The sequence below is a fragment of the Perognathus longimembris genome, chromosome 9 (genome assembly GCF_023159225.1).
Source record: "Perognathus longimembris pacificus isolate PPM17 chromosome 9, ASM2315922v1, whole genome shotgun sequence".
NCBI classification, from domain to species: Eukaryota; Metazoa; Chordata; class Mammalia; order Rodentia; family Heteromyidae; genus Perognathus; species Perognathus longimembris.
In genome coordinates, this window is record NC_063169.1 from 9619565 (window position 1) to 9633432 (window position 13868).

A 13868-nucleotide genomic window follows, 5' to 3' on the forward strand; every position below is an offset into this window, starting at 1 on the left:
CGTGCACACCCCTTCCCTTGCTGGGGAATCCATGGCACCCAGAGCCCAAAGCCCCACGGCGTGGGATGAAGTCAGCGAGGGTGGGAGGAGGGGTGGGGAGGTGCGGAAGGGCCCCCCAAGGGAGGGGCTAGGGGAACCCTACCCCACCTCCACCTCACCACAGGCCTCTTGGCTGGGGTCACAGCTCACGGAGGTTCCCTCTCCTCCTCCCTCCCCAGGTCTGGAAATGCTGCGCTATGTCCGGAGCCAGCCCCTCACCACGGAGGACTTGGCCTTGGCTTCCATTGTTTGTCCCGACCCCATGCTCCTGAGTGATCCCTTCTCTCCGGACGGTGCTCAGGCTTCCTCAAGGCCAGAGCTTCTAGCTCCTGGGGTTCCAGACAGTCAGGTTTCTCATGAAGAATGACTTCCCTGGGAAGCTGAGAACAGGCTGGAGTTGTGGCCAGCTTGTCTCTCTCAGGGCGTCTAGGCATATGTCTGAGAGATGACTCCTAAATAGGAAGAAGTGTTCCCGTCTAGTTATTTAATAATAAGCAATAAATAAACTCTGTCATGTGTAATGTCTCTGTTTGGGTCCCTCTTGTTTTGACAAGCTTAGCTACCATATACGTTTTTCCTGTAATTACACCCAACTTCCAGGAAAACACCACCTCTCAAGAAATCTCAGATTGTAAGCCGGACACTGGCTAGCCTTGAGCGGAAAAAGCGCAGGGACAGCACCCAGGCCTGAGCTCAAGTCCCAGCAGACTGGCAAGAAAAGAAATAAAAACAAAGAAATCTCAGATTATCACTACAGTGAAAACCACTTATAAACCACTTAAGGTGGTAAACTAATTAGAAACCATGTAATGTGGAAAACAACTTAAACTAAGAACATGTACTCTAATTAGCTTGCAGGGATTAGCCTAACTTTTACTTGCTCTTTGTGTGCCATTTGGGTTTTTTGATGGGTTTTCAGTCATGGGGTTTGAACTCAAGGCTTGGGTGCTGTCCCTGAGCTTTCTCTCAAAGCTAGCGCTCTACCACTTTGAGCCACAATGCCACTTCTGAATTTCTGGTAATTAATTGGAGATAAGGCTCTCAAAGATTTTCTTGCCCAGACTGGCTTTGAGCCACAATCCTCAGAAATCAGCATCCTGAGTAACACAAAATGGTTTGGTTTTGGTGTTTGTCTTCCTTTACTTTTGTTTTGCTTTTGCCAGTCCTGGGGCTTGGACTTAGGGCCTGAGCACTATCCCTGGCTTCTTTTGCTCAAGGCTAGCACTCTATCACTTGAGCCACAGAGCCACTTCTGGCTTTTTCTATATCTGTGGTGCTGAGGAATGGAACTCACGGCTTCATGTATGTGAGGCAAACACTCTACTACTAGGACAACCCCCACAATATGTTTTTTTTTGAGAAGCATATTTTCATAAACGGAAGGACACAGGTACACTCATGGGCTCTTCTCTCCTGGGCTATCTTCAAACCAGGAACCTCAGATCTCTGCATCCTCTAGCTATGATTTCAAGTGTAAGCCACCAGCTCCTACTTTGTGAGTTTTTCTGGCAGCATTGGGTCTTTTTATAGTGTGTGTGTGTGTGTGTGTGTGTGTGTGTGTGTGTGTGTGTGTGTGTGTGTGCCAGTCCTCGGGCTTGAACTGAGCACTGTCCCTTGCTTCTTTTGCTCAAGGCTAGCACTCTACCACTTGAGCAACAGAGCCACTTCTGACTTTTTCTGTTTATGTGGTGCTGAAGAATCAAACCCAGGGCTTCATGCATGCTAGGCAAGCACTCTACTGCTAAGCCTCATTCCCAGCCCAGCACTGGGTCTTGAACTGAGGGCTAGAGAAACCTTAGCTTTTTTACTGTGGCCTGGCACTTTACTATTTGAGCTGCACCTCCACTTCTGAAAGTTTGGTGGTCAATTGCAGATAAAAATCTTATTAATGTTCCTGCTCATGTTGGTTTTCAGCCTCCTGAGCAGCTAACGTTACAGCTGTGAGCCTCTAGTCTTTGTTTCCGTTCCTCTTAACTTTATTATCCAGCAGAACTTTCCCTGTCTCAACGTCCTACTATGTAGACAGCCGAGCCACGAGGTTACTTTAGAACAAGGACATCCTGTGTCTGGTTCCCTGATGTTGTCTAAGCTCTGCTTCTTCACATGTTCTGTACCCTGAGACCTGGCTGTGCATGTATTCATGTAAATTTGCCGGGCTTAGCTCTATCGATCCCCAACATGTGGGGAAGGGTCCTAAGCTTACCTACCTATTCTGTGGGGGATCCATACCTACTCTCTTATGTCCCACTGGCCAGTAGGGTATTGAACGCGGGAGTGAGGTCCGGGTTTAGCCTTCGGTTGACTGTGGGTGTGAGACCTCCATGCTCACCAGCCCAAGAAAGACACGAGCGCGTGAGATCTCAGAGAAAACCTCTAGGGCTTCCGTTTATTCAAATGAGGAGCCCCCCAGATATACCCCCGAGGGTGGGCACAAGACAGGGAGTGCAGATTGGTCACAGAGGGCTGTCCATCAAGTGATGTCAGGGGACCTCCTTTGGGGGGCGGAGGCCCAGCCCCCCAAGGATTGGGTTTCTGGTGTGTCCTCCATTACACACGTGTTGCCCCAGGAGCAGGGCCTTCTCTTCATGACAAAGGCAGGAAGGGAAGGGGCAGGCCAAGGTCAGCTGTGGCCCTTTACCCCAACAAAGGGGGAAAGCACTGCTGGTCATTCTTCTCCTTCTCTGCTCAGCCTGGAAATTATTTGTATTATTACTGTTCTATTACATTATATTTTTCTCTTAAAATCTATTCATCTGGGCACCAGTGGCTCATGCGAGCCACTCAGAAGGCTAAGATGGAGGTATGAAGCGAGTTCAAGAAGCAAAGGATATAAGACTCTTATCTCCAGGAAACCAGCAAAAACCCAGATGTAGAAGTGTCCCTCAAGTGGTAGAGGGCCAGCCTTGAGCACAAAAGCTGAGGGACAGTGTATACCCCCGAGATCAATCCTCAGTACTCCATTAAGATCACATAAAAATGCCTTAGGCTGTGAGTGAACTGGGAGGTGATCAGAGCACTGGTGAGCCTGGGAGAACAGGCAGAGCTAGAGATTGGATTCCTGAGTTAGAGATGGGCAACTCCCTGTTCCAGCCAGGGTGCCTTAGGAAATCTGTGTCAAAGGAGTAATGTGTTTGCGTGTGAAAACAATGAATGAACACAAGGTAACAGCCTTATGCCACCTGCTCTGCCCTGGCTGCCTCATCTCACCAGCGCCTCCTGGCTAAAAGTTCAGAATATTTAATGAGGTGCTGGGCCCCCTCTACTGGTTGAAGATTAAGTTGAGAGTTACAAAAAGACAATAAAGTGTGTTATATTTTTTTGTAAGTGGCCACTGCTGGGTCTTCAACTCTGGGTCTGAGCGCTCACCTGGGCCTTGCCCTCAATTGCAGCTTTTCCCTGGTTAGTTGGGTTAAGATTCTCATATGTACCCACCCTGGCTTCAGACCTCCATTCTCAGAGCGCCCTCTTCTGAGCAGCCAGAATTATAGGCATGAGCCCCTGGAGCTTGGCCATGCCACCACCATCCCTTACTTTTTTTAGGTTTCTTATAGCTGCACATTCTTCTCCAAATCCCTTCCACATTATCCCTTCTAAGTGGTATAAAATTATTTGAAATTATTACAAAGAACTTCCTCCAGAAGCAGATGATTCTAATAAATGCAGGAAATCTTAACAGATGAAGAAAACTATTCAGACCTTGAGAAGTACTAAACCCCACCTAGTGGGGCATGCTGAAATCTCAGCACTGAGCGGTTGGGACAGGGGATTTAAATGATTGAGGCAAAAACAAAACACAGCCAGTTGTTTGTGGCTCAAGCCTGGAATCCTTGCTCCTCCGGAGGCTGAGATCTGAGGAAGGATTTGAAGCAGATTAGTTTTCTTCGTATATTGAGCAGTCTGAGTTGGAAGAAAACATTGGCAAAGGGGCAGGAGGGCATTTCAGGCCTGATGGAAATGCTCTAGAGCTGCACTCTTTGCATCCTAACACAGATCCTTCACCTTGATGGTTTTAATTCAGGCATACCGTATGCCCTAGGAATGCTAACCTTAGTTCTACAATGCAACAAATGGCGTATTAGACCTTCATAGTAACACTGTTCAGCATAGGCCCAAACAGGAAATGACCTCCATATACAACAGAAGACTGAGAGGAACACACAAAGGAATTATGTTTAGAAGACAACACGAATAAATCTCAAAGTTAGGTGAAAGAAGTCAGACCCAGGAGTAAATAGTGACTGATTTCAGAGAACTCCCAATAGTGGGCGTGTGTGTGGTGGGGATTTAGGAGTATTGATAATATTTACTTCTGTAGCTGCTGGCTGAATGGTTGCCTCCTTTCTGTTGTTTCATGAACCCTTTCATAAGTAGGCTGCCTTCTTATTTTTATTGTTTTTGTAAAATAGGTCTTTATTCTTAGGGAAATGGAGGTAGCTATTTTCCTTATTCTAAACTAAAATTTTAAGTCAGAGGCAGTACAGATAGCATAGATAGTTTCCAAACACAAACCTGCTTCTTTGAAAAAACAAAAATAAGTAATTTCAAGTTTGGGGTGAACAATACTACTTCATACATCTACTTCAAATCAAAAGGCCCAAGACACTTTTCAGTGACATGTAAGGAATGAAAAATAAATCTTGGATACATAAATGTAGAATAACCTAGCAGAACTGATTTTTTTCATTAAAATACTTGTCATGTACAAGCTTTTGTTTCTCAATGCCAGACTATTAATATCATTAAAAACCTAATCTTTGACCCAGAGTTCAACAATACTGATTTGCATTTGTAAAAAGGTTGTTTATCCAACTCAATGCTTCTGGTCCCCAGAAATACTTTAGGTCTATTACTGGAAGCAGACTGTCATGGTAATTAATGTTTTAAGAACTTTAAAAAAGTTACAGACCTCAGAAGTGCACCTACTCATTTGCCCAGGTAAAAATTATGAATAATAGCTCATTATTATTAGGGATGCTAGTGTTTTTATCAAGAATGTAACACATCTGCAAAATGTGACTACATTTGGAAAAAAAATAGAATAATCAAAACTGCTTGAAGGTATTATGTAAGTAGAAGTATTTATAAGCAATTCCTGCTATAATTCGTCTGTTATTTTGTTTATTAAAAAGTGAGCATAGGGGCTGGGGATATGGCCTAGTGGTAAGAGTGCTTGACTCCTATACATGAAGCCCTGGGTTCAATTCCCCAGCACCACATATACAGGAAACGGCCAGAAGGGGCGCTGTGGCTCAAGTGGCAGAGTGCTAGCCTTGAGCAAAAAGAAGACAGGGACAGTGCTCAGGCCCTGAGTCCACGGCTCAGGACTGGCCAAAAAAAAAAAAAAAAACAAGTGAGCATGGACTAGTAGTGTAGCTTCGTAGCTCAGTATTAAAGCTCTTGCCTCGTATGCGCAGAACCTTAGATATGTTCGTCATCAGGGAAAAAATATCAATACTAATTTATATTAGACTTTGCACTAGCAAATATTTCTGTCGACACAATGGGTTCAAAATATACATTCCTATACCTCAATACTACAGATTTATCACAAATAAAAATGCTAATTCCTCTTTAAAGAAAATGCAGCTGGAAATGGTGGCACACGGTGGCAATACCAGCAACTTGGGAAGTGGACACACTGAGGACCCCCAGTTCCAGGCCAACCCAAGCAAAGAACCAAAACAAAAGGGCTGGCAGTGTGGCTCACATGGTGGAACACTGGGAGAGCTTCCCTTCACTCTACAGGACCACATAAACAATCCCTTCCATGATGAGAGCCAAGGTTCAGTCTGCTGGGGAGAAAAACCACAAAGCAAATGGGAAAGTACAGGAGAGATCCGCTTAGATTTTGGCTCAAATCTCACCCACCCTCACACTGCTGTCCTAGCTCTGAGTTGAATACATTATTTTTGCAGGAACCATTCAGTTTAGGTGCTCCATGCAGGACCAATATGTATCCTATGAGTCCCTGGGGTCTGAAACCTAGAGCAAAGGAAGTATCCTTCGCCTATGTAAGTGTGGTATTGTCAAGTGGGTCAAAAGGAACACAGAGGGCTAGGAATGTGGCTTAGTGGTAGAGTGCTCACCTTGCATGCATGAAGCCCTGAGTTGAATTCCACATAAACAGAAAAGGCCAGAAGTGGCACTGTGGCACAAGTGGGAGAGCACTAGCTTTGAGCAAAAGAAGCTTAGGGACAAGCCCCAGGAATGACACATCTGGGAAAGAAAACAGGAGTTGATAAGTTTACAGGGCTTACAACTGTAATCCCAGCTACACAGGAGGTTGTTATTTGAGGATCATAGTTTGAAGACAGCCCAGACAAAAAAGGTCAGTGAGACTTATATTTCTAATTAACTTCCAGAAAACTAAAAGTAGAAGTGTGGCTCAAGTAGTCAAGTGCCAGGCTGAGAATAAAAAGAGCTAAGAGAGAGCACATAAGTTCTGAATTCAAGTTCCATACACACACACACACAAACACACACACACACACTCATTCTTCTGAGGACACCAGAAAAATATTCGATGTAGTTAAGAAGTCTATCCTATGAAAAACAAAATAGACAAGAATTTGCAAAAATGAGGACATTAAAGAAAAGATAGGTAACAGTTAACATCCTCTGTAACCCAAGACTCACAATTTAAAGACTTGTAGGAATGTAAAATCCTATGAAAGTCTAGCTCCCCTTACTGCCAAGGAGAGGGAATTGCATGATTCCAACCAACCTCGACTTTCTCTAAAGCCCAAGAGCTCTTGGCACTTTCTCACCCAAGAATTCCAGTTCCCAAAGTGGCAGCCCAAGCGCAGGACCCATCTTGTAGATAGACGGGTCATTGAGGTGTGATTATCATTGGCCAGCTGCCCTGCCTGCCACAAACACCTCTGTGACATCACAGAAAACCAATACAGCTGAGAGCAAAGCAGGACTCATTTTCACCCAGCGTTATAAGGGCCCATCCAGAACGCTGGACAGCTCCCCATGCACAAGTGGGAGAGGCCCACCGGGAGCTCTGCCCTGTCAAGCAACAGCTTCCACGTGAGAGCCTCAGAAGGTCACTTTGACATCCTGTGCTTGTTAGAAATGCACATTATGAGCCTTTCACAACGCACAGAATCAGAATCTGGAGAAAGAGCCTATGAAATTGGTGCTTCCACAATCTCTCAGGTGGGTTCTTACTCATCTTCATGTCTGCAAGCCAATTATGGGGTTTACACAATTTGTTTCCTCACAAAAGAGTGATGACAAAACCTCCAATTTGTAGTCTCAGCGACTGAGAGAGCTAAGGTAGGAGGATTGCTTAAGCCCAAGAGTTGGGGTGGTCTGTCAGCCTGGACAACAAAAAACGACCCCACTGCAAACAATAACCACAAAAAAAATCAATCATTTGCATGCTCATGTATTTGAGGACTTGCCTCTAACCACAAAAATGGGAGGAACTCAAGATGTACTGTAGCCATGCACTCATCTGTTGAATTGAAACCTCTTTGTAAACCTACTCATACTTTTTAATATGTAAAGGGAAGAAAATATCACTATCAGGCTTCTACTCACTCCTCACCTCACTATATGAATGGTTTATGTAGTTATTATATGTGATCAAAATTCTTTTTATGCCAGATGCACCAAAATTTATTTATTCAAATAGTTCTCATATCCCTCTGGGTACACACACCAAAAAAAACCCAAATGCAGCAACTTCAGAATACTTGCTTGTCTCCAACTTCAATAGCAGGAGCAAGGCTGTCCACAGAACACGCCTGAATTAGACGGTCTAAGCAGGATGCTGGGGAATGTCTGCGCCTGACTTAGGGCTCTTTAAGAACTCTTCAGGTTGAGGCATCTTCTCAGCTGGAAGAGAAGCAATGGATACCAATCATCCACAAGGAGAAAACGTTCTGTGGTGGAGAAAGGAATGGATATCTGCAACATAGCTTTAAAGATTGGGCCTGTGCCAGGCCCTGGTGGCTCACACTTGTAACCCTTAGCTGCTCAGGAGGCTGAGAGCTGAGGACCGAGGTTCAAAGCCAGCCTGGGCAGGGAAGTCTGAGAGACTCTCAGCTGAATTAACCACCAATAAGCCACAAGTGGAGCTGGTGCTTAAGTGGTAGAATGCTAGCCGTGAGGGGAAAAATAAAACGAAGGGAAGCCACGGGGCCCTGGTTCAAATCCCAGCACGGGGTGCTCACACCTCCACCACGGCCTGGCCCTGGGAATCCCCCTGTGGCCCAGCTCAGGCTGAGTGGGCCCAGCTGCGCCCAGAGTGTCCAACCTCCCCTCCTTCCCCACCCTGCTGACGGCCCCAGAGGCGCTGCAGCTTCCTAGTGCTTAGGAAGTGCAAACCGCTGTGCGCAGGCGAAGGGGCGGCCGGAGGGGGTGAGCAGACCCCAGGGCCCCGGGGGCCTCTCCAAGCCCCTCACCTGGCCGGTCCTGGAGCTCTGCGCCCCGGGCTGCGAGGCTCAGGAGAAAGCTCTTCACGCGATTCTGCCCCGCAGGCCGTCCCAAGATGGAGACCTCAGCCACGGTGCCGCGGGCCACCTTGCTCACGTGCACCAAGGCCCGACTCCGCCATGCCAGCTGGGAGACCACGGCTTGGTGGGGACCTGGACGAGTCGGGCCAGGGGTCAGGGGGAAGGGCTGGCCAGGGCCGGGCCGCCCTGGGGGCTGGGGGGGCGGTGGGGGGTGGGGGGCCTGACCCAGCGGCCTCGCCCGCCCTGGCCGCTCACCGAAGATCTGATCTGCCAGCCAGGCCTCCAGGTAGAACCCCAGAGGGCGGCTCATGTCCTCCACCGGAAACCACCACGGCCGGACGCGAACCTGGGGGCGCAGACGCGGGGCCCCACGCGGCCTCTCCTGGGGGGAGGACGGCTGCTGCCCGCCCTGTCCGGCCGCATCCGGCCCCATGGGTTCGGCCCTAGCGGACCCAAGGCCTAGAGGATCCATGGCCCGGAGGCCCGGCTGCAAAGGCTGGGGCGGCTTCCGCCAGGCCCGGCTCTTGAGGAGGCCCCGGCCTCGCCCCGTGGGCGGCGCCCCTAGGAGCCCCCAGGGCCATGGTCACTTCCGGTGCCCGGTCACTTCCGCTTCTCCCCTGACCTGGATGTGGGCTCTGAGGGGGAGGATTGGGGTTTCCGGGGGCCCCAGAGCCTCGGAGGAGTCATCCCAGCCCTAGAATTCCAGCCTCAGGGCCTCTGCCCCTGCACGTCAGCGTCCACAGAGAAAAGCTGATTCTACTTCAGCCTGTGGAGAAATTATTATTATTATTATTACTATTATTATTATTATTATTTGGAATCCTCTTCAGTGCCTAGGATAAGGGTTTCCAGTCACCTTCCAAGCACAGGTAGGTAGATGAGGCCCAGAGCAGGCCCCACGAGCCAACAATTTCCTCCCCTCTCCTGTCCTGGTTCTGCCTCTCCAGATGGTTACCATTTTGAAATTAGTCAAGTGTTTCTCATCAGGGCTGGGAATATGGCCTAGTGGCAAGCGTCTTTGCCTCTTATACATGAAGCCCTTGGTTCGACTCCCCAGCACCACATATATAGAAACGGCCAGAAGTGGCCCTGTGGCTCAAGTGGCAGAGTGCTAGCCTTGAGCAAAATGAAGCCAGGGCCAGTGCTCAGGCCCTGAGTCCAAGGCCCAGGACTGGCAAAAACAAAACATAGAGTCAAGTTTTTAATCAAGTTTTTTTTGCCCAACGAGATGTCACAAGTGGCCACTGACCATACAAAAAGTTAGACCCATGTTGTTTCCACCATCCTAAGACATTTAACATCACTATATGTTGCTCCCTGATATTCTTAATTTTGCGTCTAGATTTTCAAAGTTGGGTGCTGGTGGCTCACGCACCTGTCATGTTCGCTGCTCAGGAGGCTGAGGTCTGAAGATCAAGGGTCAAATACAACCCAAGCAGGAAAGTCCCTGTGGTGCCGGGACTCAAATGGCTGTCATATTGTAACATGAAAAATCTATAGGGCTTAATTGAACAGAATGACTGGTGCCTGTGATACCTCATCCAAGCAGGTTGGGCAGTGCTGATATCCTGTTTGGCGGTACATCCTACCCTTCATTGAAAATCACACACCCATAACCTTCTTGTACATTTTGTGGTTTAGGAACTTAGCACCCCCAACAGCTCTGCTCACGTCAGTTACCCCCATGCTAATCACTACATAAGCTGCTGTGTAAAAATAAAATTTGAGATCTTGATCAGAATCCTGTCTTGGTCTCCTTCCTTGTGTCTGGTTTGTCTCTCATTCAGGTCAATTCCCCCTCGGGTTCCTCTTGACAAAACCCCTCTGGCCAGAGCATTGTGAGATTCCTATCTCCAATTAGCCACCAAAAAGCCAGAACTGGAGCTGTGGTAGAGCAGTAGCCTTGAGCAGGAGAGCTTACAGACAACACTCAGCTCCAGAAACAAACCAAAACAGTTTTTTTTTCTCAACTCAATAAAGATGTCACACATTTGAAACAATCATAAAACAGTTTAAGATGTGGACATCGCCTCCCCCCTTTGCCTCAATTCCCTCTTCTTTAAATAATTGGATGATGGATGCAAGCTTACCATCCCAGCATTGATGCTTCAGGGGAGAATTGTATGTGAAGCCAGCCTGGGTTACATGCCAAGAACTAGTCTCCAAAAGCAAAACAATAAAAATAAAAATAAAAAGTAGATATCACTAAAGCATTTTCCTCTTAATTTCCCCACAGGGAATCTTTATCCTGAGGCTGGTGTGTCACCTTATGCTTATTCTTACACATTTTCTTCTGTATTTCTAGAAATATTGTTTGGTATTTCTTCTAGAACAAATGGCATTGTACTGTACAAACTATTTTGATTTTAGAAATGAATATAATGTGTGTGTGTTCCCAGAATTGTTTTAATCAAAAAAGTGTCATTTAACATATTAATACACTGAATTCCTCACCCAATTTAGACATCAAGTTTTCAACAAATCGTGTCTACAAGAGGCAGATTGACATGTAGCTCAGTGATACAGTGCTATGTTTAGCACATGTAAGGCCTTGGATTTAATATCACTAACCCCCAAAAAAAGCCTATAACAAAAGATCTTGAATCTTAATTTTAATGGCTATTCCTTTGTAAAATTAACAATATTTGTACACTGTAAAAAAATTTTGAAAATATAAAATATATCTTAAAATCAATATATGGTAAACACCCATATATCATCTATAGTATATGCCTTGCTATATAGCCTAGGCTGGTCCGGAACTTGAAATTCTCCTGCTCCAACCCCTAACTGCTGGAAGACAAGCATGTACCATTATATTTCACTTCCCTTATATATTCTGCTTCAATTACAAATTCTTTTTTCAATTGTAAAGACATTATAAATTTCTTCTTACAGACCTAATTGCCTTTTCAACTTCTTTCTGGTGTCTTTTGATGAGCACCATTCTCAATGAACACATTTGGTCAATATAGATTGCAATATTAAATATCTTCTGTCTTGTTTAAGAAACTTTTCTGCTGGCTACCAGTGGTTCACACCTGTGATCCTCACTACTCAGGGAGGCAGGCATCTGAAGATCATGGTTCGAAGCCAGCCCAGGCAGGAAAGTCCATGAGACAATTATCTCCAATTAACCACCAGAAAACCAGAAATGGCGCTGTGACTCAAAGGGGCACTAACCTTGAAACAGCTCAGGGATAGCACCTAGGCCCTTAGTTCAAGCCTCACAATGGCAAGAATGGTACCATGATACAAGCCTTGAGGACAAAGTCATTAAGGTCCTTGAGAATGGCTACAACAAATTTTTATGTTGGGAAGCATATTTGTAAGACCTCACTACAATAAATAATGCTAAGAAGATATAAATGCTAAGAAGATTAAATGAAACTTCCAAATGTTAATGAATTGCATATCATCTTTTTCAAAGACAAACACATCTTCCCTGCCCTGTGCTCTGAAGAAGTTCACACTACTTGCTAGGATTGCTGCAGTTTCTACATTCGCATTGAAATCCTTAAGCCATCTGAGGTTAATTCTTTTGACTTGGGAAGGAGGCAGAGGTAGAGCTTCATCTTTCCATTACTGATCCTTTTTTATTTGAGCCATTCTCCGAGGACATGTCCTGAGACCCCTTCCATTGTCATGCTGTGACTTTCAAACCTTCATAGGGAGTTAAGTCAGCCACAGGCTGCTTTGAAGGCATCAATTAGTCCAGACACAAGATTCTCTATGGCTCTCATCTAGGGGACAGTTTCTTTCCATTTTAGTTTTACTTAGTGTAGTGCTTTGCGGTACACAGCTTGATGGTGTTTCCTACACTTTGGAAGCCCGAGTCCCACTTGCTGACATTATTCCAGTATTCAAATTTGTGACAATATTCTTAGCATTTAACAGACTGTACCAATTTAAACCAGTTGTTGAACCACTCTACTGCCTCCAAGTGCCTTTGATTTAACTTCAAGAAGATGGTGAAGGTGACTTGAATATTGGCTCCACCATTTTCTAGCTATGTGATGGATGTTAATTTCTGTTCTCCAGCAAACCCTGAACAAAACACTACCCAAATTTCCAATGGATCACGTGCTTTCATTTTATCTCCTTCCATAGAGGAACCAGTCTGATGGTCTTTGAGTTCTGTCAGTAAAGTGCATGAATGAAATGAATGAATTGCTCTGTGTGTGTGTGTGTGTGTGTGTGTGTGTGTGTGTGTGTGTGTGGTAACAGGACTCAAGGCTGGTGCTCTACCACTTGAAACACACCTTCATTTCTGGATTTTTGCTGATTAATTGGAGATGAGATTCTCATGGACTTTTCTGCCTGGGCTGGCGTCAAACCATGAACTTCAGATCTCAGTATCTAGGAAAACAGGTGTGAACTACCAACACCGGTAAGTGAATGCTTTTGTGGTTTCTCATTTAGAAACCTAATCCTTCATTACTGCACTTCTTGGTTTAGGTTGAATGCCTTAAAATTGAGGCTATGTAGTGTGAAAAATAGTACAGTGCATAGTAAAGACACAAATCATTTCTGTATTGTGAAACATAATAATATAGTAATTTTATATATTTTAGATTATTAGGAAGAAAAGGAAACAAGTAATAAGATATTTACCAACACTGCCAGTTGAGGAGCAATCCTACAAAAATACATTAAAAGCCTAGTAGTTCTGTATAGTAGGGCATACTCATCTAAGCAATTACAGAAACTTTATAATAATTCAGTGAATAAATGGGTAGATGGATGAATAGGTACACAGACATTCCACTCTTCTAACTAATATTCATGTAAATCCAAATCATCACTGACAGTCAATTTAGAAAAATAACTCATTTACCAGTTACATGTTGCCTTGTTTTATAGAATACTGGGTTTGAACTCTACCACTTTTATGAAGTGTGTACATTTCTGATGCTGGTCTGATTTCTGATGGTGGGAGCCCAGTGCAGAAGGGTCCTGGTGAGGGTCAACCCACCCTCACTGGAGTAAAGACAGACTCCCAAGCAGAACAAGGTCCCACAGGGACACAAACCTGTACACAAGAGGAAAAGAGTATGTAGAAGGAAGCACCCCTGGAAGTAGTGGGCTGACTCTACAATGAGTTTGGCAAAAGATTCAAGAACTTGTGGGCTTCCAGGCACTAAGGAAAGATAAACTACATACTGACTGATTACCCAGAATGTTACATTAATATCTCTAAGAATCCAATACAATGCATTTAGTACTAATGAACCCAACAAAATTACAAGCAAAAATACTTATCTATGGTCATACACTAGCAAGAGACTATCTCACAATGAAATTTAGAATACTCTACTTGAATGGCAACAATAACAATATTCTGCAGAATCAATTTAAACA

General features: G+C 45.2%; 1 protein-coding gene across 1 annotated transcript; it reads right to left on the bottom strand.

Moving 5' to 3' along the window:
• Positions 1 to 7810: 7810 nt before the first annotated feature.
• On the bottom strand, positions 7811 to 8940 carry LOC125357538 (oocyte-expressed protein homolog). The gene is made up of 2 exons (XM_048354516.1): positions 8457 to 8940; positions 7811 to 7887 (listed from the first exon to the last, which is right to left on the bottom strand). Exons 1-2 carry the CDS (start codon positions 8938 to 8940, stop codon positions 7811 to 7813), a joined length of 561 nt encoding a protein of 186 aa, XP_048210473.1.
• Between the last annotated feature and the right edge of the window lie 4928 nt (positions 8941 to 13868).